Here is a 25,951-nt window from a genome sequence, read left to right as displayed (position 1 = left end):
TTCGTTTTGTAAGGTGGTACGCCAGGTAAAGTTTGCGATGTGCACAGGTTTCAATATAGCAGCCATTGTCACACAACAAAGTGGTTGGTGTTATGTTCTGCGCCCCTCTCTCCCAATTGGGTGACTTGCATGGGTACTACAGACCTGCACAATCGTGTGGCAGAATGATTGATGCATCATAGCGCTGCGAGAGGGTTTTAAGAAAGTGCAGATTAGAGGAATGCCTGGGGTTAGCTAGGCGGATATGCTGATTAAGACTGTTCGTCTAGTAGCAGGTAGAGGGAGAATTCAGACCTGGGAGGTGAGGATGTATAGGTGTCACGTGATCTCAGCGTGGAGCAATATGCGAGACGGGCTGTAGTAGCGCAGCACAGTGCGCAGCTATGATGCTAGGTGGAAATGGCGGCGCCTAGAGACTGCAAGAGGTGGTGCTTAGAATGTGACTGACTGGCAGATCAGGACGGTGCACACGTTTTAGATTCCTTTGCGGTTTTGACCCAGAGCAACAGGGCGTCTTCAATTTTGGCTCTGCCTGGAGATGGGAGGGGGCGGGACTCAAGTGGTTCTATTTCAGTCCGGACGCTGCTTTGGTGACGAGGCCACAGCTGTGTGACTGGGAGGTCGACGGCAGACATCTGGGCTGCCGGGACGGGGGCAGGCCCTGCAGACCTTGCCTTCGCAATGGAATCTGGCTTTATATAGCGCGTTGCAGGCGATGTGCTGACCCAGGCAGCGATATCCTGGCGGCGGAAATACAAAACAATGGCTATCGAACAGACGGCGAGGGGAGGAGAGTAGGAGGAGGAGAGTAGGGGAGGCACGGCCTAGCGGCCGTGCAATCAAGAAGTGAGGGGGCGGGAGAGTAGGCAAGGCAGGCGGCTGGGGGGAGGGGGGAGGAGAAATGCGACGCGACATGGCAGGCAGGGGAGGGGGCGGAGCGGGGGTGTGGGAGGAGTGCGGGAACAGACAGAGTAGGAGGAGGAGAGTAGGGGAGGCAATGGCTATGATGCTAGGTGGAAATGGCGGCGCCTAGAGACTGCAAGAGGTGGTGCTTAGAATGTGACTGACTGGCAGATCAGGACGGTGCACACGTTTTAGATTCCTTTGCGGTTTTGACCCAGAGCAACAGGGCGTCTTCAATTTTGGCTCTGCCTGGAGATGGGAGGGGGCGGGACTCAAGTGGTTCTATTTCAGTCCGGACGCTGCTTTGGTGACGAGGCCACAGCTGTGTGACTGGGAGGTCGACGGCAGACATCTGGGCTGCCGGGACGGGTGCAGGCCCTGCAGACCTTGCCTTCGCAATGGAATCTGGCTTTATATAGCGCGTTGCAGGCGATGTGCTGACCCAGGCAGCGATATCCTGGCGGCGGAAATACAAAACAATGGCTATCGAACAGACGGCGAGGGGAGGAGAGTAGGAGGAGGAGAGTAGGGGAGGCACGGCCTAGCGGCCGTGCAATCAAGAAGTGAGGGGGCGGGAGAGTAGGCAAGGCAGGCGGCTGGGGGGAGGGGGGAGGAGAAATGCGACGCGACATGGCAGGCAGGGGAGGGGGCGGAGCGGGGGTGTGGGAGGAGTGCGGGAACAGACAGAGTAGGAGGAGGAGAGTAGGGGAGGCACGGCCTAGCGGCCGTGCAATCAAGAAGTGAGGGGGCGGGAGAGTAGGCAAGGCAGGCGGCTGGGGGCATGTGCACGCGCTTTTAAGCTCAATGCGCATGCGCATTGAGCTTAAAAGTCACGGGCACTGCAAGGAATCGCCACGATTCCTTGCAAGTTGGATAAAGAGTGGATGAGCCCCTATAGTCTCGCTTGCTCGATGCGCATGCGCATCGACAGGCGAGACCTAAAAATCCCTAGCAGGCCACAGCGAAGGGGTGGGAGTTGGAATGAAAGGACAGTATAAGTGGGATCAAGACATCATGGGTGAGACCAGCTGAGAAAGGGGAGTGGCAACTGCTAGGCATAACAGAGGCGTAATATACAGGGTTGTGGAGTGCAGGCAATGTAAGTGGACATCATATCACACACAATGTGACAATATAGTCTGAATGACTGTGTTAGACCCTTGGTCACCCCAAGGTTTTGAAAACTATGGCTTAGCAAAACTCACCCACACTTTTTTTACATGGTTAGCCCCCATTTTGTGCCTGGAAATTGGTGTAGTTTCGATTGTAGTGCACAGGGTCCCTGCCAACCAGGTCCCCTGTGCCAACGCTTCTTCCCTAAAAACGTATCCACAATGGTACTTCTGCCCCCTGGAAGTCCATAGTAATTGGTACCCAGGAAAGCCATAAGGAGTACATGGGCTGGAAGCGCGACAACTCAAGTTCTCCAGCACCATGATGGCTTAACTGAAACCAGAGTGTTTGGTATCAAACAACTCCTTGTAAAAAAAAAAATCCCCACTGATACCAGAGTGAGATTTATAAAAACATGTACTTAGAGGGCACCCAAGAGATGCTCCCTGAAAACCAACCGACCCAGGTGTGGTCACTGACTGGTTTTAGGCAGCCTGCCACACACAGACATTTTTCTGGACCACTGGGTGGAGATCCTCTGATCTCTCGGACCAGTCACAATGCACATCCTGGGGGGAGGTGTCACACCTCCTCCCCCAGGATAGGCCCAGTGCTCGAAGGGGGAGCTTCAAAGGCCAGCCCCCTTTGTAATGTGACCCCAGCCTCTGCTGCTAGGAAAATCAGTGGGAAAACTTAGAAAGACTAGGAGGTACACACCTCCACCTTTAGCTAGTATTTAGAAGGCTCCGCCAGACCTTGAAACTAGGTATATGCGACGTAAGAAGGACGAAGAAAACGCCATGCAGCGAAGCTTGATGACGTCTACTGACTTGGCCCCAGTCCTAATGGCCAATCTCCAGCTTCAAAGACCCTGCGGGAAGACAGCGCCTGTCCTGCAACAGTGACGTCCAGAAACACGAGGAAGACTGCCTAAACTTTGTCAAAGACCAGAACTCCCAAAGACAGAGATTACGTCTTCAAGAATCCAACCCAAAGGACCCCGGTGCCAGCTGGAACCGCGAGTCCTGACCACTCTGCACCAGACACCCACAGTTAGTGTCCAGGTGGCCCACCGACCCAGAACAGGTTCCACAGTGATTCTGATCTCAAGTACATAGTTGGCTAACCCCTCCTGGACTCCACGATGACACCTGCAGCCTGAATCCAGAGTCTCCCCATACAGGCTCTGGTAAAAAGACTCAGATGTCTAAGGGCACCTCTGAACCCAAAGCCCCTGAGCCTTGGTGAGCTGAATCGACTGTGTTCCTATGACCCACAGTGTCGCTACTTACGTCTGCTGTCATTAGTCTTCCTCCTACAACCTCTGGTGCGACGCCTGCAGCATGTTTGTCCAAATTAAGTTCTCAATTAAAAAGCATTGGGGACACAACTCTGAATTTGCACCCTGCACCCAGCCGCCCCAGTGCCGCTGGTGTTGTGTGTTTGGTGCTGCTTTGTAAGTTGGGTACTTACCTGAATAACCACATGGTTTTCCTCCATATATAACAACTAATTCTTTGAAAATTGCACTGTCGACTTTTGAAACTGAAAATCATTTTTATTTTAAACATACTTACCTTATTGCAAAGATCTTGGTATTAAAATAAAGCACAAACAAAGCTTATTTTTCATAAAATTGGTGTGGATCTCCTTTTTGAGTCCGGTGTCCTTTATTGGTTAATGTTGTTTAACAAAGATCTTACACTCCTCTGTGTTAGACATAAGACTGCTCGTCCACAGTACCACTAATAAAGCACTTTAGGTTTCACATTGATCCCTGTACACTTTTGAGGAGTCTCTGGACTCTGTGCACAGTATAACCACCTAGTGGCATACCACATACAGAGCCAGCTTCCTACATTGCTGGTGCAGTGGTGGGGTACAAGACTTTGATCTCTACTGTACCACAACACCAATAAGTAGTTTCACAAGAGGAAATCCAAAATGGTCTTTAGCTAAAATATTTTTAAATTTTTTGATTTTTTCCAAATTAATTAAACTAGTGTTAGGGCCTTGTTACGTCCCCCACTGTTTATGAATTAAAATTCTGTTAAGTAGTTTGGTCCTTAGTAGTCCTTTTACACTTAAAATATATATATATATATTTTAATAAGATCTCAATTACTTAAAAAAAAAACATGTCTGATACTCCAGGTACCAGCCAGGATCTCAACCTGGCCCCCTATGCACACCTGGAAGTTTCTCAACTTAAAGATTTGTGCACAGCATGGAAAACTGCCATGGGCCATAGGCCCTAAACCCACAAAAGTTCATCTCCAGGAGTTGCTGGCAGAAAATGACAAGGCCATGGCAAGTCAAATGTCTCCCACTGGGGAAGAGGATGATGATTGCCAGGTAGTGGAGGAGGAGGAGGACACAGACTCCAGCATTACCCCCTCAGATACTAAAATCATTGGGAGTAACAGCAGTAGTATCCTAGATGAGTAAGGAACCGAAGATGCAGATCTTCAGAAACTGGAGAAGAGGATAACCTTAGAGGCTAAACTCTCGGCCATAGAAAAAGAGAGAGCTGAGATGAACCTACTACCCATCTCTGACGGCAGCACAATAATAAAGAGGGAACAGGTAGAATCTTTCGACTCTAAAATCCCCAAAGGGATTGTCCCTAAATTCTTTTGAAGTTGATGATATCACTAAGTGGTTCATTGCTTTTGAGATGGCCTGTCTTTGGAGATAGGTCTACAGGAAGCTGTGGAGTGCTATGCTATGGCAAATGTGTTCATGGAAGTGCAGGGATAGACTCCTAACCCTCAATGAGAAAGATGCTACATCCTATGACCTCATGAAGGGTACCCTGATTGAGGGCTTTGGATTCTGCACTGAGGAGTATAGGATCAGATTCAGGGAGGCTAAGAAAACCCAAAGCCGAACCTGGGTGGATTTCGTAGATTTCTAAGTGAAAACACTGGGAGGTTGGTTAGATGGTAACAATGTACATGATTTTGAAGGGTTGTATAATTTGATAATAAGGAGCACCTTTTGAGTAATTGACACTAAGAGAAACTACATCAATTACTCGTAGACCTAGGTCCACTTTTTCCTCAAGAATTTGGGAAGAAGGCAGACCACTGGGTCAACACAAGGGTGACCAAAACTACCACTGGTGGGGGGAGACCAAAAAAGAGGCCAAAAAGCACCCCACCCCCATAAGGTAAAGAGGGTAACCTTAAAAATATTAAAGTGTCTTCTCAGGCACCCAAAACCCTGCTCAGGAGGGTGGGACCAGAGTCTCTTCACAGTTCAAAGATGAGTAAAAAGGAAATTACTGGAATCCCAACAAGGTTTGGTGTCACAAGTATCAGGCACTAGAACACCGAACTGGAGACCCTGGCTGCGAAAATAAGAAAAATGCCTCTCGTCAACCTGCAATTGCTAATGTTCAGATGGGATACCATGTCTGTGACCTCACTGAGGCAACATTAGTCTTTGAGAGAGTGGTAGACTTTTCCTGTGCAACCTGGCAGACTAATATGAAAAAATACAGTCAGTCCCCTTGATTAACAGATCTAGAATAGAGGCCTTGAGAGAGCTACTGGGGCTAGTGTCACCATGGTGACCCAGCAACTGGATCACTCAAATCAGTACCCGATTGGAAGGACCTATCCAGTCACCAATGCTGATGTTGTAACCACAGTCCATTCCATGGCTATTGTATCTTTAGACTGGGGCAGAGTAGATAGAAAGACGGAAGTGGTCGTGTCTCCAGCCATCCCTGTCGCTTGTCTGCTTGGAAAAGACCTGGAGACTTGCCCTTGGGCTGTAGTCGAACTGAGAACCCATGCAACCATGCTAGGACTCTCAGAATTGGGTTTTGTAACAACCAGAGCACAGAACAGCGATCAAAGTGAAAAAGAGATGCTGGATCCTGAAAGAGTGGATCCGTCCTCCAAGAGAAAGAGCAAGAAGACATGGGGGACCAGCTTCTAAACAGATCCCAAGTCAGAATCCCTCTTGTCAGGAAGTGGACTTGTTATCCACAGAGGGTACTAAGCCTGAAGAAGTTGGGCCTTACCAGACAGATATCTTGGGCCCAGGGGGACCCTCTGGGATGCATCTGTGCCAGTGACAATAAACCTGTCCCACTCTTGAAAGTCTGAGGCAGCAAGCTGCTGCACAGGAAAAGGGTGATATCAATGGCACCCACAGCGTCTACTGGGAGGATGGGCTCCTACACACTGAGCCTTGAGACCCCAAACATGGTGCAATCAGAAGGGTGGTAGTGCCTCAGAGTTTTAGAGAGTTTCTCCTTACTTTGGCCCATGATATCCCTTTAGCTGGGCACCTTGGTCATGATAAAACATGGAGTAGATTGGTCAATCACTTCTACTGGCCAGGGATGGTCCATAAAATGAAGGACTTCTGTCAGTCCTGTGTCACCTACTAAGCCAGTGGCAAGGAAGGAGGCCACATGAAGGTCCCCTTTATTCCACTTCCAGTGGTTGGGATACCCTTTGAAAGGGTAGAGGTCGACATTGTTGATATGCCTTGACCGTCAAACAGCCTCAGGGAACAGACCTATTCTGGTGGTAGTGGATCATGCCACAAGGTACCCTGAAGCTATTCCCCTAAGGATCACTACTGCTCCAGTAGTAGTAAAGTCCCTCCTTGGTATCTTTACCAGGGTAGTTTTCCTAAGGAGGTAGTATCAGATATAGGTACAAACTTCATGTCTGCATACTTAAACCATACGTGGGAGGCGTGCAGTGACTTATAGGTTCACTACACCATACCACCTACAAACCAATGGCCTGGTGGAGAGATTCAACCAGACATTGAAAGGCGTGATTGGTGGACTCCCTGAAAAACTCAGAAGGAGATTGGATATCCTAATTCCATGCTTGCTTTTTGCCTACAGGGACGTGCTACAGCAGGAAGTGGGGTTCTCACCCTTTAAACTTCTGTTTAACCCTGTTAGAGGTCCTATGAGCTTGGCCTACGGTCCAGGACGGCTGAGTACATAGTAAAAGCAAGCCAACACCTTTAGGCCAGCCAAGAACTTCAAAAGCAGTGGTATGACCGGAAGGCTGCCATGGTGAAGTTGAAACTAGGGAGGAAGGTATGGGTATTGGAGCCTTTGGCCCATAGGGCCCTCCAGGATAAGTGGAGTGGGCCATAGCCTCTTCTTGAAAGCAAAAGGGAGGTCACCTATCTGGTGGGCCGTGGTAGTTGCCCAAAAGGGTGATACATGTCAACGGCCTGAAGCCCTATTATGATAGAGCTGATGTGACCATGCTCATGGTTAAGCTGAGAGTGAACCTCTCCCCGATCTCCTCTCCAGCATCCCAATGATGGGTCTGTTGATGGAGTGGTCTTATCAGCCACTCTCAATGACGAACAGCAAGCTAACTGTAGGCAAGTCCTAAGTCTGTATGTTGAGCTCTTCTGTCTGCTCCCTGGTCAGACCCCTGATGTGAACACCCGAAACAGCCTACCTGGAGAAAAACAATATTTACAGGCAGTCTGATCATGTCAAAGACAGTATCCAAGCTGAAGTAAGCAAGATGCTGGAAGCGGGTGTCATTGAACCCTCAGAGAGCCCCTAGGCCAGCCCAGTTGCCCCAGTCCCCAAACCTCACTCACAAGGGTGAAAAGAAAGACATCAGATTGTGTGGACTATAGGGGCCGCAACACTTTGACAAAGACTGATGCCCCTCCAATTCCTAGAGCAGATGAGGTTAGGGGCAGCCATGTATAGGAGTTCATTTGATCTCACATTAGGCAGATAGGTCTGACCCCTGGAACAAAAGAAAAATCTACATTCTCCACTCCAAATTGGCACTTCCAGTTCACTTTGATGCCCTTTGGATTAAAGAAGGCTGCCTGCCACCTTCCAGAGGATGCTGAACAAAGTCCTTGCTGGACTGGAATCCTATAGTGCAGCGTATCTAGATGATATTGCTATCTATAGCTCCACTTCGCAAGATCACTTGATCCATCTTGGAAAGGTCCATGAGACTCTGAGAAGTACAGGCCTATCTATCAAGGCAAGCAAGTGGCAGATAGGGCAAGGAAAGGTTGTATACTTCGGCCACCTGGTAGGTGGGGGTCACGTTCAACCACTCCTACCCAAGATCCAGACAATTCTGGACTGGGACAGCATTCCTTGGCTTGAATGGGTATTACAGGAAGTTTGTGAAGTATTATGGGTCCTTAGTGACCCCCTCACAGGATTCACCGCTAAGAAGATGTCAAAGACAGTGACCTGGACAGTGAGCTGTCAAAAGGTTTTTGACACTCTGAAGGGCGCAATGTGCCCTGCCCCAGCCCTGAAAGCTCCATATTACTCCAAGCAATTCCTTCTACATACAGATATCTCTGTGCACGAGATAGGTGCAGTCCTAGCCCCAACAAATGATGAGGGACATGACCAACAGTTGCTTTCATAAGCAGGATAATACTCCCCAGAGAGAAGCATTGGAGTGCCATAGAGAAGGAAGCCTTTGCTGTGGTCTGGGCCCTGATGAAGTTGAGGCCATACCTGTTTGGAGTTCACTTCCTAGTTCAAACAGACCACAGGACTCTCAGGTGTTACAACACATGAAAGGTGGAAACCCCAAGCTGCTAAGGTAGTTGATCTCCCTACTGGGAATTACAGTGGAACACAAACCTGGACTTCCCATGCCAATGTGGATCGTCTTTTCAGGTTCTTCCACTTAGAAGATGAAGACTCTCCAGGGGAAGGTTAGGTTCATCCTCTTTTGTTTGGGGAAGGGGTCTTGTGAGAAAGTGCACTTTGGACATGGTTAGCCCCTACTTTTTGCCAGGAAATTGATGGGGTTTTGTTTCTAGTGCACAGGGTCCCTGCCAACCAGGTCCCCTGTGCTAATGCTTTTTCCCTAAAAACAGATCCACAACTGGTTCTTCTGCCACCTGCAAGTCCCTAGTAAGTGGGATCCTGAGTACCTAGGGCCTGGAAGCTGAAGAGGGTCCGCTGGGACCCCCTAACTAGGACCATTCCACTGCCCTTGCAGCCTGCATGCACCTGTGAAGTGAAAAACGACAATGTCAACATGGCACCCTGCCTGGGTGCCATGCCAACCAGCACTGCCTGAAGGTACAGGTAAGTCACCCCTCTAGCAGGCCTTATAGCCGCAAGACAGAGTGCACTATACCACATAAGGGCATATCTGCATGAGCAGATATATCCCTGCAATACTTGAGTCAATTCTTAAATATTGTAAGTGCCAGAGAAGCCATAAGGAATACATTGGCAAGAAACTCGACAACTGAGTTCCCCAGCACCATGTTTGCATCACTGAAACCAGGAGTGTTTGGTACCAAACAGCTCCTTGTAAGAAATCCCCACTGATGCCAGTGTGGGATTTATTAACCCATGTACTCAGAGGGCACCTAAGAGGTGCTCCCCAAAAACGTACTGACCCTGGTGTGGTCACTGACTGGCTTTAGGCAGCCTGCCACACACAGACATGTTTCTGGAACCCTGGGTGGAGTCTCTGCTCTCTAGGACCAGAAACAATTGACATCCGGGGAAGAGGGGCCACACCTCCTCCCCCAGGATGGGCCCAGTTCTCAAAGGAAAAGCTTCAAAGGCCTGCCACCTTTGTAATGTGACCCCCAGCATCTGCTACTAGCAGCAGATAGCAGCACCCGGTTTACACCGGTGGGAAAACATAGGAGAATAGAAGGGGTGCCCACCTCTGCCAACTCCACCCCTAAGGTTGAGGAGGCGAGGTGAAGTACATAGCCGTCCCTGACATCTTGAAGATGGGGAGACCCCTCCAATCAGGGCTAGGTCTAGTGGCATAATAGTGCCCCAGGTAAAGTACCAATTGGACCTACTTGCTACTCCCCTAAACCACCCCTAAATTTAGTATTTAAGTGGCTCCCCCAGACCTGGAAGGCAAATGCTACTTACCAGTATGCATCTGTTCTTGGCATGTAGGGCTGGTGACATTCATATCTTAGCATAGATCGCCGCCTAGTGTTGGGTCTGGATGTTTGCACCTTGTTGTCTTGGAAGAGTCTTCGAAGTATCACGACATAGGTGACTCCTCCCCTGGACTACAAGGCGCATGGGCATCTTCTCCATCTTCAGATTGTTTTTCGCCATTGTGGCAAAGATGGAGTATAGGAAAGTAAGAGATGACCATGTAAATGTAGGTAATGTAGGTAACCATGCAGCTGTGACAGGCACCGGAGAGGAGGGTGGGTATATGAATGTCAGCAGCCCTACATGCCAAGAACAGATGCATACTGGTAAGTAGCATTCGCCGTTCGAGGCATGTGGGCTGCTGAATTCATATCTTAGCATAGACTGTATAGCAGTTTCTCCTCTAGCGGTGGTCGCCTGCACCAGCCTCAGTGGTTTGAAAAAGAGTTTTAAGGACAGCCTTGCCTACAGCAGCTTATTGTTTGGCTTGCACGTCAACACAGTAGTGGTTTGTGAAAGTGTGTATGGTAGACCATGTAGCTACATATGTCTTCTAAGGGAATATTTCCTCGGAAAGTCATGGATGCCCCCATTTTACGTGTTGAGTGTGCTTTAGGGGGAACTGTTAAAGTGCGCTTTGCTTTTTGATAGCATATTTGAATGCATTTAACTATCCATCTGGCACTTCCTGCTTTGGAAATGGGATTACCCTTATGTTGTGGTGAAAAAGCGACAAATAGTTGCTTTGTCTTCCTGAATGATTTTGTTCTGTCAACATAATATAAGAGAGCTCTTCTAACGTCTAGTGTGTGTAGGACTCTTTCAGCCACAGATTGCGGGTTTTGAAAGAAAACTGACAATTCTATGGACTGATTGATGTGGAAAGTGGATATAACTTTTGGCATACATTTAGGGTTTGTACGAAGCACTACTTTATTGTGGTGAATTTGCATGAAAGGTTCCTGAATGGTTAGTGCCTGTAGCTCACTCACTCGCCTGAGGGAGGTAATAGCAATTAAAAACGCCACCTTCCATGTTAAGAATTGTAGTTCACATGAATGAAGTGGTTCGAAGGGAGGTCGCATGAGTCTGGTAAGTACTATGTTTAAGTTCCAGACTGGAGAAGGTGGATGCTTTGGAGGGATAATTCTTTTAAGTCCTTCCATAAAAGCTTTGATAGGTGGGATTCTGAATAGGGACACGTGTTGTCTGTTCTGAAGATATGCTGCTATAGCAGCGAGGTGTAGCCTTATGGATGAGTATGCTAGGTTACATCTCTGAAGATGTAGTAAGTAACGGATTAAATTTTGGATGGAGGCATCCAGTGGATTGATTTGATTATTATTACAATAAATGACAAATCTTTTCCATTTAGCTGCTGCGTAACATGCTCTGGTAGTGGGACGCCTTGCTTCTTTAATAATGTTCATACAATCTGGAGGCAATTTAAGATATCCAAACTCTAAGACTTCAGGAGCCAGGTCGCTAGGTTCATCTGATTGGGATCTGGGCGCCTGATTTCTCCATGGTTCTGCATTAGCAGTTGTGGTGAGAGGCGCAGTCTTTGGTTTTTAGCCATGCAACAGTTGATGTTGTTGCACCAAGGATGTTGTGCTGCATAGCTAAATACTTACAAGTTCCCAAAAGAGAGACCTAGTGGCTATGCCAATGCTTGTTTGTTTTTCTTTTCTGATGGTGATTGCTTTGCTGTGGGGTCAATGTGCTGAGGTAGTATGTCACAAAGCAAGGCTTTAGTCTCAATGCACAATGTATTCCTAGATCCCTCTCCTATTCAGTGAATTTATCATCCTGAATGTACTTTGAACTTCAGTGTTCTGTGTACCCTGACAGTGTGACACAGAGTGGATCTTATGTGTCTCAAGCTGCTTTTGGAAGCTTTACAGCTACCTGCGTTATTTCTTGCGTCAAGTACCGTCTGTATTTTATGCACAATGTTACCCTCTTCCAGACATAAGACCATGTCTGAGGTTTTTGCTGATATGTTTTTAATAAACATTTATATGGTTCTTGTGCCCTTCATGTACCTTGAAATTCATTGTTTCGACAAGTGTCCGTTTTTGTCCAGAGTTCTTTGGACGTATCTGATGAGGTGCATGCCTTTTGTAGTCATTCTTTGTTTGGAGTTTGCTTTAGAAATAAATTCCCATGAAATGGAGATCATCAGAACTAAGTCACCCGGCCATATGGTTGTGTGCACTCTACAGATAGCTTACATATTCAGATGAGAAAGAAGAACTCTTGTGAATAGTGTGGGATACCTTTCTGGTTGCGTTTTCATTATACACACACAACCCATTCTCATGCCCAGTCCAATTTGTGTGGTATCTGAAACCTTTTTGGGGTTTGTAGGTCACGCCCGTGGCAACATTGCCTTTAAATCTGATAGAGAACTGCTACACGGCAAGTGTTATATCTAAGAACACATGCCAAGAACAGAAGGGAGGAGAGAGTTTGGGACTAGATTCGCTACAAGCCTGCACCGCTAGACGATCCTGCCACACTGGTTGTGATGTGATGAGGCTACCACGGCTGTCTTTTTTTCAGTGTTTTTGTAACAGTAGCTGTTGAGGTTTTTGTCTACTGTTCACCACTGGATGTTCTGTAGGAAGGATGTTTATGCTGGTCCACATATGTTTAAAGGTTGAAATTGAGAGGAAGAAAGCATAATGTTGTTTTGACCACCTTCCAAAATGAATTCTGAATTTATTACAGTGTGTGGCGGTATGTACTACATCCGCCCTTAGCGCTTTTGCCAAAAAACTAGGTAAAAGACCATCTCAGGAGCTTATCAAGATATATAAAGCACAATGTGCCTCAGTGGCAGTTTATGGGACTAGGGTTTGGGGACCAGTTGACCTGTTACCCATCCAAAGAGTAGAAAACTCTTTTTTAAAATATATTTTATCTGTGCCGAATGGCACTTCTGCATGTATCTGTCCTTTATTTATATTGCAACTTGGATCCAGTTGTGATAGATGCTGTTCTACACGACATCGTCCATAAAATAATATTGAATAACAACGTTCACAAGAGTACACCGCCATTCACGCTGGGTCTCTATACGGATTGTCTGTCAGTGACTGCAATACGGTCCTGATTGTTACTCTAAGTTGGGGCCACATTCAATGTGATTGCCCTATCCAAGTTTGATTCAATACATAAGGGTCTTTTCTTTGCAAACAAAAATTTGTCTGAAGATGTTCTAACAGATTGACGCCAACCAGACCGAAACGTCGAATTTTCATCAACTCCAAAGAAATTTAGTGACTTCTGAGTAACGTTTTCTCTCTATTGGAGAACAGCTGCTTTTTGATTATGTTGGAAGCTGATGTATGTTATGATTAATTTGGTTCTACATCTTTTCATTACATTTTTGCTGATGTGTTCTTTGTGTACTCCTTTCAATTTTGATACATAAAAAGATAAAGTATTTCTTGTATAAGTAGGGTTCCCCGTGTGTTTTGTATTATCAATTGAAATTTACTGTGGTTGTCTTTTAACACCTTGGAGTTTGGACGTGTGTGACGTACTCACCAAATAGAATTCAATAATCAAGATAATTCTTTCTATAAACAAAATCCCTTGTAGACAGTCTTTACCCTTAAGGATACTAACAGTGTCAACCTTACCTCAATCCAGTCATCAATCTTCAGGCCATATTACAATCCACAGCCAGAATTACTTCATAGAAAACATCTGACTACATCACACCAATCCTAAGAAGCCTACTTTGGCTACCCATAGGAAAAAAACATCCAATTTAAAATTGGATGCCTACTATGCAGCAGTGGCTGGTAAAGTGTTAAAATGGTAAAGCTTGGGAAAATGCTAAAGATGCATGTACAGAATGCAGCCTTGAGAACAGTGCTTCTCAAAGAAAAACATTCTTAACATTTCCTTAATCTGAAAAAATTGTGTTCATTGGCTTAGAATAAAAGTATTTAATTTACGCTCAACCACTTTAACACCTCACCAGCCATCAGAGATCCTATATAAAGCTGCAATTCAGTCTAAGCCTACTTAACTGTCTAAGCTACTCACCATAGTGATGTTTAGAAGCAGAAACCTGCTGTACATAGAAGAAGCACAATTTAGGCTGTGTAGGCTCAAGATGCATTTTTTACATGAGCTGCAATTAAACTCCGGATTTCTCTTCTATCCTTCAGATGACATTAAAAGCCCACCTGTTATGTTCTCTTGAAGGGTGTGTTCTTTTCAATCGTGCAACCTTTTGAGCTCTAGCTCTCCATTTTTATGGAACAATGTGGAGGTTTCGTTCTTACAAAAAGAGCCCTAAAAACATTGTTAATGCAGGAACGATAAGTAGAAAAGGTAAAATTAACAAATTGATGCAACCTGCTTTATAAATCCCATAAATAAGTAAAAAATAAACATGAGCTGCAGGGCTGCATTTTTTCTCATCTGAATCTCAATAATTCATTTAACTTGTTCAAATTTAAATACAGAAACAAACAATATTGATTATTGATTAATAAACGCAATGGAAATCAGGATAATTGGCAACAGAGGCGGATGCAACTGTCAAAGTGGATCTCCTTAATAAGCCAACGAGACAAACAGGATAGCGCAATGAGGCAAAATAAAACAAACAAAACAACTATTAACAAGTGGCCAGACAAGGTGCAGTGACAATGGAAGAGTAGATTGCTAATGAATATAGAACATATACTACTATACAGTAGGGTTACAGGAGGCTTCTTGCATATCTTTATTAGGCGGGTGCTATTTACTCACCTAGATGAGTGATGCCTCCTTCAATCTTAGAGTTCAGTTGGTCCACAAAGCTAGTCTCTGCTTCCTCTTTGATGTCTGATGGAATGATACATTCGATGATAGTCATTCCTTTAAAAGACATGACAAAAAAATCTTTAGCAATCAAGGCGCCTGGAAAGAAATGTCACTTGATGTAAAAGGTCTCGTATACTTAACCTGTATTTTCTTCTACGTCCTCCGTCTCAGGTTGGTAAAGTGATTTGTTGTCATCTGTAAAACTCTGCTTAGCAACTGGATCAACTGAAAGAAAGAAAATGGACAGGATTTATTTTATGAAATCTCAGCAGAGCACTGTCAATAAGTGGATGAAACCAGCAATTCATGCCTTAGTGACTAAACCTGTGTTCAGACAAAGTGAACTCATGGTGGATGAGCAGACTACCACAACTGAAGGCTATAGGAGAGAGACTAACCTATTTTACTTGCATCGTTTTGAGGCAGGAGATACCTACTCGCCTATAAAATCAATTTACCATTAACATCAAGTTTCAAGTTTATTTATTTGTTTGATTAATTAAAATCTTCCCAAAATGACTAAAAACGTCATAAAATATAACATTTTTTAATGAAATAAAAAGATATAAGATTGTTATCATATCTTAAATTTAATAAGTTAAAATACACAGTACATTTTAAGAAACAATCGATTGGCAGTTCAAATTATATTCCTCTAATTTTTTTCAAACAGTACATAAACATTTTACAAATGCAGAATTCATAAATATATCTTCAGGGTTTAGGCATGCTATGAGTGCTTGTCTACATGTCCTTACTCCACGTTCATTAAATAGTTTCTTAAGAGTAATTTTCCTTTCATTTTCTATTTCGGGACAAAGACACAATAAATGTGTAATGTTCTCTTGACTGTATTTACATAACCTACATTGGGTTTTCTCTTTTGTTTTTTCCCACAGAGGTAAATGACCTAATCCAGGCAATAGACCAAATCGTGCTTTGATAAAGATATGTTTGTTTTTCTGCGACTACGGTGTGTCATGATATTCTTGGACCTTTTTTTTCCTGAACCCATTTATGATTGGCCATGCATGTTTTCTTTTTACAAAAAATATCTTTATCTTTTGTCAGGGAAAAAGCATTAGTAATTTTATTGATTGTTTTTTTGAAGCTTTCCTGGGTAATTGTATTCACCGAAATCAGTGTTACGCCAAATTCTTCTGCCGCTGTATTTAAGTAGGACCAGACCTGCAGTTTCCTATTGTCTTTTACTTCTTGCCATAGCAGCTGAGATATTTGATTTCCTTGGTCGATTTTTTTTCGGTTCCAAACTTTAAGAGATTGCACTTTCCTTGCGTATAGCTGGTTATTTAACCTGAATTCCAGCCTCACTTGCGCTGCGAGGCATTGTTCGGCAGGGAAAATAGTATTTTATAAGTTTTAGCAACTGCGCTATTAATGATCTCCGCATCTTTTCCATTTAATACTTCACTTCCGTATGTCAGAGTAGGTAATAATTTTGCAGAAATAACCTTTAAAAAAGGATGATAAGACAAGTCACTTATAGCTTTCTGTAAGATTCTAAATGCTGCGATCAAAGTATTTGCTTTTCTGGCGATATCTTTTTTTTTTTAGGAAGAAAATTTACACTATCATTAAATATAACACCAAGATATTTATAGGATACAACTTGTTCTAATTGAGTTTCTTCCAATAACCATTTGTATTTAAGTCGTGTGTTTTTGTAACAACCATTACTTTGGTCTTTGCTTCATTTATTACCATATCATTTTCTTTTGCATACGTTGATATACGATCAATCAACCGTTGCAACCCCACTTTAGTTTGACTTAAAAGTATGACATCATCTTCTTACAACAAATTGGATATTTGCTTGTCTGCTAGCCTAGGCAGGTTAGCATTTACTTAATTCAGTACAGTAGAGAGATCTGCTAAGTATAAATTAAAAAGCAGAGGGGCCAGAACGCACCCTTGTTTTAGTCCTCCAGTCGTGGTTATTTCTTTTGTTAGCGTCTGACCATCACCAATCCTCACCCTGACCCAGGTATCAGTATTCAAAAATTGGATCAGTTTCAATAATTAGTCTGGAATTTCGTGATCCTTTATTTTTTCCACAACAGTTGTCTATTCCCACAATCAAAAGCCGATTTAAAATCAACAAAACAAAAATACAAAGGCTGCTTTGCTAAACTTGCCTTATCCATTAATATTGATAGTAGTAGGATGTTTGTGGAAGTTCCTAGACCTTTGATAAATCCGGTTTGATTTGGGGGCAGTATTTGCTTTTTATTTACCCAATCTGTTAAACTTGATAATAAAATCCCATTACAACCACTGCATTATTCAAAATCCACTCACTGCAAAACAGGAAACTCATTTAAAAAAAGATAATACACACTGGGTAAAATTACAACAGGACTATTAATGTAACCATAAACTGCAGATATCAGCAGTCTGCTAAAGGATTAAAACATAATTTTCTCAGTTGTTGGTAAGTTGGCATAACTTTGAGAAAAGAAGAGAGGTGTTTCGAGGTCTGGTGTTCGGCACACCAGGCATCGAAAAATCTACACGCCCACTTGCATTGGCGAGTCAGATTTTATCAGGTAGAACTATTTTTAGAACCTACTGTCTGGCCTGTTCTGGTGAGTGAACCCAAGCTAGAAGGAACAGGTGTTCTGTTAATTCAGAAAATGAATGAGCAATAAAGACGCCTTATCTCGACACATTTGCGGTCTGTTAAAGGTCACAGGTCAAATGTCAGTTTGTCTTTTTAAGTTGAGCCTAAGCACCGCGCATGCGTTGTCTGCAAGACCTGTTGTTATCCCCTCTATCAGCTTTTGGCATGCCCATGAATTGCCATTTGTTCGTTGATGTACCATTTAGAAATAAGGGGTTTTTATTGGTGCATTGGATCTGATTCTCTCGTCTTTGCGTGCTTGGGTCAGGCGATTTCACTCATTGTTTGCTTGCGTTGTTCATCCCAATACCTCTGTGGTACCTCATGGTCAACCTGATCTGCCTTTTAATTTTGTAGGCTATCAACACCGTTTAAGGCTTTCAGCCAGTTTCATGGAGCAAGGCGTTTCATGGAGCACGGCGTTGTTCGGCACCCGCAAAGTGGCAATTTCTGTCCGGTAGCTATGCCAATAGCTCTAACTCAAACAAATGCGAGACCTATTGCATTTCTAATGCTTGTTTACTAATTAATTGTTTCATTTCTTACCCTGGTAATGAATATGCTACTTACCAGTATGCATCTGTTCTTGGCATGTAGGGCTGCTGACATTCATAGCTATAGCCTAGTGTTGGGTCCGGATGATTGCACATTGTTGTCCTGGAAGAGTCTTCGAAGTATCACGAGATAGGTGGCTCCTCCCCTGGACTACAGTGCGCATGGGCATCGACTGCATCCTCAGATTGTTTTTAGCAATTGTGGCAAAGATGGAGTGTAACAGTGTAAGCGATGGCCATGCTAAGAGTAAATGTAATAAAGTCTGCAGCCGCTACAGGCGCCGGGGAGGAGGGCGGGCGATATGAATGTCAGCAGCCCTACATGCCAAGAACAGATGCATACTGGTAAGTAGCATATTCAGTTCGAGGCATGTGGGCAGCTGAATTCATATCTATAGCATAGAATACATAGCAGTCCCTCCATTAACGGCGGCCGCCTGTGCCAGCAGCAGAAGTCTGAAAAAGTGTTTTAAGAACAGCCTGTCCTACAGCTGCCTGCTGTTTTGAGTGCACATCTACACAGTAATGTTTAGTAAATGTATGTGGTGTAGACCATGTGGCTGCTCTACAAATATCTTCCAAAGGAATATTACCCAGGAACGCCATGGAGGCCCCCAACTTACGGGTGGAGTGGGCTCTGGGGGGGACCGTTAAAGTGCGCTTAGCCTTGTGATAGCAAATCTGAATACACTTAACGATCCACCTGGCTATCTCTGCTTTGGAAATGGGGTTGCCTTTGTGCTGGGCTGAAAAGGCAACAAAAAGCTGTTGTGTTTTTCTAAAGTATTTGGTCCTATCGATGTAGTACATCAAAGCTCGTTTGACATCAAGAGTTTGGGGCATTCTTTCGGCTACCGTCTCAGGGTTCTGAAAGAACGCGGGCAGTTCAATGGTCTGATTGACATGAAACTGCGAAACCACTTTAGGAAGAAATTTAGGGTTAGTGCGCAGCACCACCCTGTTGGAGTGAATTTGAATGAATGGCTCTTGTACAGTGAGCGCCTGTAGCTCACCAACACGTCGTAGAGACGTAATGGCAATGAGAAAAGCCACTTTCCATGTTAAGAACTGAATCTCACATGAATGTAGAGGCTCAAAAGGTGGGCCCACCAACCTGGTGAGGACCACATTGAGGTTCCATACAGGAGCTGGCGGGGTCCTGGGAGGGATGACCCGCTTCAGCCCTTCTAGGAAGGCTTTAATGGCAGGCACCCTGAAAACAGAGAGATGCTGCCTGTTTTGGAGATAAGCTGCTATGGCGGATAAGTGTATCCGAATGGAAGCATATGCTAGATTGCATTTGTAAAGATGTAACAAATAACAGATGATGTTAGGAATGGATGCATCTAGCGGGTTGATGTGATGTTCTGTACAGTAAATGACAAACCGCTTCCATTTTGCTGCATAGCAGGCTCTAGTGGTGGGCTTTCTTGCCTCCCGGATGATGTCCATGCATTCAGGAGGCAAATCAAGGTAGCCAAACTCTAAGACCTCAGGAGCCAGATCGCCAGATTGAGCTGTTGCGGATCTGGATGCTGAATGTCGCCATGGTTCTGCGTCAAGAGCCTGGGTGTGAGGCGCAGCCGTTGATGCGGTACCACAGAGAGTTCTAGAAACGTGGTGTACCAGGGTTGGCGTGCCCACGTTGGAGCAACCAGGATGAGTGTCATCGAGTGTTGCTTTAGCTTTCGTGCCACCAGCGGTATGAGAGGTGCTGGGGGAAAAGCGTACGCAAATCTGCCTGACCAGTTCATCCATATCGCATTGCCTTGCGACTGTGGGTGCGGGAACCTGGCGGCAAAGCTTTGGCATTTTGCGTTTTCCCTTGTGGCAAACAGGTCTATCTCTGGATGACCACACTGCTGGAAGTACGGGCGGAGTACTGATGGATGTAACTCCCACTCGTGCATCTGGTGGATGTACCTGCTGAGCAGATCCGCCATCTGATTGTCCTTGCCCGGGAGGTGTTCCGCCATGAGGAAGATGCTCCTCTGAATGGCCCACTTCCACATGCTCTGAGCCAGATGAGACAACTGTGGAGAGTGTGTACCTCCCTGCTTTTGGATGTAGTACATGGCCGTCATGTTGTCCGTCCGGATCAACACGACCTTGTTGCACAGATGTACTTTGAAGGACTTCAGTGCCATGAAGATTGCCATCAGTTCTAGATAGTTGATGTGCATCTTCTTTTGCTGCGTCGTCCATAGGCCCTGCACCGTTTAGTGGAGCACATGAGCTCCCCATCCCTGGAGAGATGCGTCCGTCGTCAGGATAATCTGTGGCACAGGCTCTTGGAACGGTCGGCCCTTGCAAAGGTTGTGTGGATTCCACCAATGCAGAGAGTTGTATGCCCGACCGGTCACCAACACTAGGTCGTTCAACTGTCCTTGAGCCTGAGTCCACCGATGTGCCAAGCATTCTTGGAGCGGACGCATACGTAGCCTTGCGTGCGGGACTATGAAGATGCAGGAGGCCATCATGCCTATCAACTGCATTAACACTCTCGCTGGGAGTGAGTGTTGCGGTCTGAACTTCTGGATTAGCGACTGGATGTTGTCGATCCTCACTGAATTTGGCTGAGCCGTGGCCGCCAGAGTATCTATCGTCGCGCCTAGATACTGCCGCACATGGGCTGACTGAAGGTGCGACTTCGGATAGTTCAGTGAGAAGCCCAGACCGTGAAGAAGGTGAATGGTGTGGGACATGTCATCGGCGCACTGCTGGGCTGACTTTGCCTGAACCAGCCAGTCGTCCAGATACGGGTAGACATGGACGTTCTGTCTCCTGAGGTGCGCAGCCACTGTCGCCAGACATTTCGTGAACACTCTAGGGGGCTGTGGTCACTCCAAAAGGAAGGACCCTGAATTGATAATGCCGATTCTGAATGGTGAATCTGAGGTATTTCCTGTGTGATGGATGGAGTGGAATGTGAAAGTAAGCATCCTTGAGATCCAAGGTTGCGAGGAAGTCTCCCTGATTGAGCAACGGAAGAACCTGCTGCAGTGTTAGCATGTGGAAGTGTTCTGAGAGAATGTACTGGTTTAGGGGCCTGAGGTCCAGAATAGGTCTGAGGGACCCGTTCTTCTTTGGGATTAAGAAGTACAGGGAATACACCCCTGTGCCTTCTTCCTCCACTGGCACGAGCTCTATTGCGCCCTTTTGCAGCATGACAAGAACCTCCTGCTGCAATAAGTGCAAATGCTCTGTGGACATAGGACGGTGTCTTGGTGGTATGTTGGGTGGAGTGGATGTTAGCTCCAAACAATAACCGAACTGGATAAGTTTCCTGACCCACCTGTCTGTGGTGATGGATTTCCAGACTGGCAGGAACTGCTGGAGTCTCCCCCGACGGGTGTAGAATGGTCGGGGGGCAGTGACAGGGCGCCACTGTTTGTTGGAGGCGGAGGAACGGGAGTTGTTGTTGCCCCTGCCTCTGCCCTTGGTGCTGTTGCCCCGGTAACCTCCTCTACACTGCTTGGTGTAAGAGGATTGCGCCCCACCGTTATTAAATTGGGTTTGCTGGGACATCTGGCCCTTGTTAACACCCCTATTGCCTGAGCGACGAAAAGTGCTCCCTCGAAACTGTTGGGACTGTAGAGCCCCCATGGACTTAGCAGTCTCGGTATCATTCTTTATTTTTTCCAGGGTGGTGTCCACCTCAGGACCAAATAATCTGTCAGGGTTTACCGGCTGGTTAAGGATGGTAGTTTGTATTTCCGGCTTAAAGCCGGAGATTCTGAGCCATGCCTGACGTCTCAGCCTCACACTGGTATTGATTGCCCTGGCCGCAGTGTCCGTGACGTCCAGTGCACACTTAATGGAAGCGTTGGAGATGAGCTTCCCTTCCTGGATAAGCATCTCCCCAGCCTCTTTATATTGGTCGGGAAGATGCTGCAACAGGGTCTCTAGTGTGTCGTAGTGTGCCCTGTCGTATCTAACCAAGAGTGCCTGCGTGTTAGAGATACGCCAGATATTGGCCGCCTGAGCTGCAACTCTCTTTCCTGATGCCTCCAGCACTTTTGACTCTTTGTCTGGGGGAGGAGCTTCACCAGTGGTCTGCGAGTTCGCCCTCTTGCGGGCATTAGAAACTACCAGAGAGTCCAACGGCAACTGGCCCTTGATGTAGGTAGGATCGCCAGGTGCCGGTCTGTATTTTTTCTCAATTCTAAGGTTGACTACCCTTGACCGTGTGGGTTCCTTGAAAATGTCCGCAGCATGCTTAAGGACCCCCTTTAGCATGGGAAGAGTCTTTACAGTCTTTTCAGCGGTTGAGAAGGTGTCAAAGAGGAAGTCCACCTCAACAGGGTCAGCATGCATTTCAACGTCGTGGTTCTTAGCCGCCCTCTCATTTAAGGCATTAAATGCCGCAGAATCCTCAGTGGGAGAGGTCTTGATGTTGTACACCTGAGGGTCAAGGGCGGTGTGCTGATCCCCTTGGTCACCTGCCTCCACCCATGAGTCCTGCTGCTCATCAGGCTCTGTGTTGGCAGGAAAGTTGTATTCCTCGTCCTGTACCCCAGCATCCTCTCCATCTGAATAATTGGGTGAGGGTGTTGCAATTCTTGGAGTCTGAGGAACTATTGGTTCGACCAAGACTGAGGAATCAGAAGCAGGCCTTTTGCGCTTTAGAGGAATGGTGTATGACTCCAAAGGCTGCGACGCCGTGATTTTCCTTTTGTAAAGTGTAAGCTTTCTGGTGTCGGCATCGATGAAATGCTCCGACTGCTCCTCCAGCAAGGGTGGTCGATGCTTCAAGCTCCCAGCCGAGTGAGTAGGCTTCGATACTGCAGATTCCTTGGGCACCGACCGAGGTGCGAAGGCCTTCGGCGCCACCTTCGGCGGCAACGTGAAGAGGATTGGCGTCGAAGACATTGGCGTCGGAACAGATTGCTTCGGGGTGGAAGGTGTTTTCGGTTCCGCCGCCGAAGCCTTGTCCCTGATGCGTTTGAGGGAGTCCGAGACCTGCTTCGTAAAGGAAGCGGACGGTTTCGTCGACCCGACAGCTGACCTCGGTCCACCAGCAGGTGAAGCCTCGAGCGTCGCGGACTTGGGCTTCTCCGTCCGAGGCGTAGGAGCATCCTTCTTCGGGGCGCTACGCTCTCTGTCCGTGGCAGCAGCCGTCGACGACGGCGGTTTCGGGTTGACGGCCTGGACTACTGGCTTCGGGACCCCAGACTTCGGCTCGACGCCCTTGCTGGACTTCGGCTCGACGCCCTTTTTGGACTTCGGCTCGACGTCCTTGCTCGACTCCGACTCGACGCCCTTCTTGGACTTCGGTTCGACGACCTTGACCATTTTCGGCACGACGCCTTCGCCCTACTTGACCGGGTCGATGGCTTTCTTCGGCTTTGGTTTCCCCGACACCTGTGAAGACGATGGTGTCGATGGGGGAGCAGACGTCTTCGGTTTCTATGGCGCCTCAACCACTTTTGTTTTTGTCGACACCGATGGTTTCACTTTCGGTTTCGTTTTCGACAATGGTGGCTCCGCCGAAGTGGCCGTAGCCGGGCCAGAAGGAGGGGCTGTGGATGCTGGTATACGGTCTTGGGTAAGGCCGTGTGGCGATCCCTCGACCTGAGAACTGTAGAACTCCTACAAGACATCGCCTCTACGGGCCTCGGCCTAAAAAACCCACAGGCTACCCACGATAGAGGACAGCTACTCGATCCCATATTTACAAACATCCAAGATCTGCACACTCGCCCTCACGTCCCCCTCCCTTGGACCGACCATTTCCTGGTCCCCTTCGAACGGCACATCAACATCCCTCCACCTCAACCTCCCAAATTCAGAACCCTTATCAGACGCTGGCACAAATTGGTCCCAGAGGAATGGGCAGCTAAACTAAGTGAAGATACCCCTTCCACCTCACAAGACACTATCACGGCTGACACCAGATTTAATACATGGATCTCCCAATCTCTGGATGACATCCTCCCGAAATCCAGCACCCTCAAACGTACCAAGAGAGTCAACCCTTCCCCTTGGTACACCCCAAATTAAATATATTACGAAAGGAATGCAAGAGGAACGAACGCTTATGGAGGAAAGACAAAACGGCAGACAAGAAAGACATATTCCGGGCCTCCCTAAAATCCTATAAAACGGAACTCCTCAATACCAAAAGCGCTTTCTACGAAGATAGAATCAAAAATGCCTCCTGCTCGGCACATGAAACCTTTGCCGTTCTTAAAGAACTCCTCCAGGCCCCAGACCCCCCAGCAAAACCTTTGGATCCCAAAGCAGTGGAAAGCAAATGTATTAAACTTGCCACCTTCTTCGACGAGAAAATTCAAAAAATTCTCACGGCCCTTCCCCCATACGCGGCTGACAACCTGTGCGGGGAGCCTTCTAAATCTCCCCTTCACTGCTCTCACTCCCCTGATGGCACCCCACCCTTTCTTGACACCTTCGGCCCAGTGTCTACGGAAGAGGTAGTCGCGACGTTGGCTACAATTAAAAGTGGCTCTCCTCGCGATCCCGCCCCGCTCCGTTTTCTGAAAAAGGTGTCCAGCACCATCATCCCCCCCTTCACGTCCCTCATCAATTCCTCCCTTTCGCAGGGTCTAGTCCCTCCTAGCTGGAAAGCAGCAGTGGTCAAAGGCCTTTTAAAGAAACCCTCTCTAGACCCCCTGGACCTAACCAACTACAGACCTATCTCCCTCCTCCCAGGAAATAGTAAGATCACGGAGAAGCTAGTGAATAAAAAACTATCACTATTCCTTGAGAGCAACAACTTACTCGGGACCTCCCAGACAGGGTTTCGTCCAGGCCAGGGCACGGACACCGCCCTCCTGGCATCAGTGGAGAAGGCCAGAAGCATTCTGGACACGGGAGGATCAGTGGCAGTGATCCTCCTGGACCTCAGTGCGGCCTTCGACACTGTGAGCCACCATACCCTAATCCAACGACTGGGAGACATCGGAGTAAGGGGCACGGCCTTGAAGTGGCTAAAATCTTTCCTAGATGGACGCTCCTTTCAAGTCTGGGAGAATGACAGCCACTCCCCCGCAATCCCCCTCCGTTGTGGAGTACCGCAGGGCTCATCACTTAGCCCAACGTTATTCAACGTGTATATGTCCCCGCTGGAGAAACTGGTCAACCCGTTCGGCGTCTCGATTATCAACTACGCCGACGATACCCAGCTGGTGGTAACCCTCTCACACCCGCACCAATCTCCCTCTGACCTTCGCAGCTGTATCACGGAAATCCACAACTGGTTGAACTCCTCAGCACTGAAACTGAATGGGTCCAAGACCGAGATTCTGCTGCTTGGACATAAAGGGCCCTCCCTGCCACCTGACATCTGGCCCGTCTGTCTAGGTGACCCCCCTACACCGAAGGAGGAGGTCAAGAGCCTGGGCATATGGCTCGAAAAGGACCTGAGCTTCAGGTCACAGGCCAAAAAAACGGCAGGAATCTGCTTCGGACTCCTCAGGGCCTGCAGAAAGGTCTTCCCCCTGCTTCCCGCCACATCCAAGAAACTGCTGATTCAGGGCCTCATTCTGGCGAGGCTTGACTACTGCAACGCAATCTACCTGGGTGCCCCCGAAGCCACACTCAATACCCTGCAGAAAATTCAAAACTCCGCAGCCCGCCTACTCACCGATACCCCCGCCAGATCCTCGGCAAAGCCAGCCTTGAAGCTCCTGCATTGGCTCCCAGTCAGAGAAAGGTTTTTTTTCAAGGCCCTTTGTCTGGCCCATAAGACTCTTCATGATAAAGGCCCACCCCTCCTCAAGGATCTCATCATCCCTTACAATGCGAGTAGGGCCCTCCGTTCAAGCGGAGAGAATTTCATTACTGTCCCCAGAGTCAAAAAAGCCCGGTCCGGAGGACGCCTCTTCTCTGTCCACACGGCCAAACACTGGAACAACCTTCCCCGGAGACTGAGAACTGAACCTAATCTCCTCCAATTCAGGAAGGCACTGAAGACCTTTCTCTTCCCTTAAAGCCCTAACCCCTTCCGACTCTGTCCACTCCTGAGTTCTGGTTCTA

General features: G+C 47.0%; 1 protein-coding gene across 1 annotated transcript in view; it reads right to left on the bottom strand.

Moving 5' to 3' along the window:
* LOC144773706 (uncharacterized) overlaps window positions 1-25,951 on the bottom strand; it is a 189,745-nt gene that overhangs the window by 105,918 nt on the left and 57,876 nt on the right. Inside the window, exons 7-8 of the mRNA XM_078658851.1 lie at window positions 14,900-14,983; window positions 14,705-14,812 (exon numbers count right to left, since the gene is read on the bottom strand). Coding sequence (XP_078514977.1) covers window positions 14,705-14,812; window positions 14,900-14,983 — 192 coding nt within the window. The remainder of the gene's footprint in view (window positions 1-14,704; window positions 14,813-14,899; window positions 14,984-25,951) is intronic.

This window comes from Lissotriton helveticus, chromosome 8 (assembly GCF_964261635.1).
Source record: "Lissotriton helveticus chromosome 8, aLisHel1.1, whole genome shotgun sequence".
In the NCBI taxonomy this organism is placed as follows: domain Eukaryota; kingdom Metazoa; phylum Chordata; class Amphibia; order Caudata; family Salamandridae; genus Lissotriton; species Lissotriton helveticus.
The sequence above is the reverse complement of the archived record's forward strand: the minus strand, read 5'-3'. Positions and strand labels throughout refer to the sequence as shown.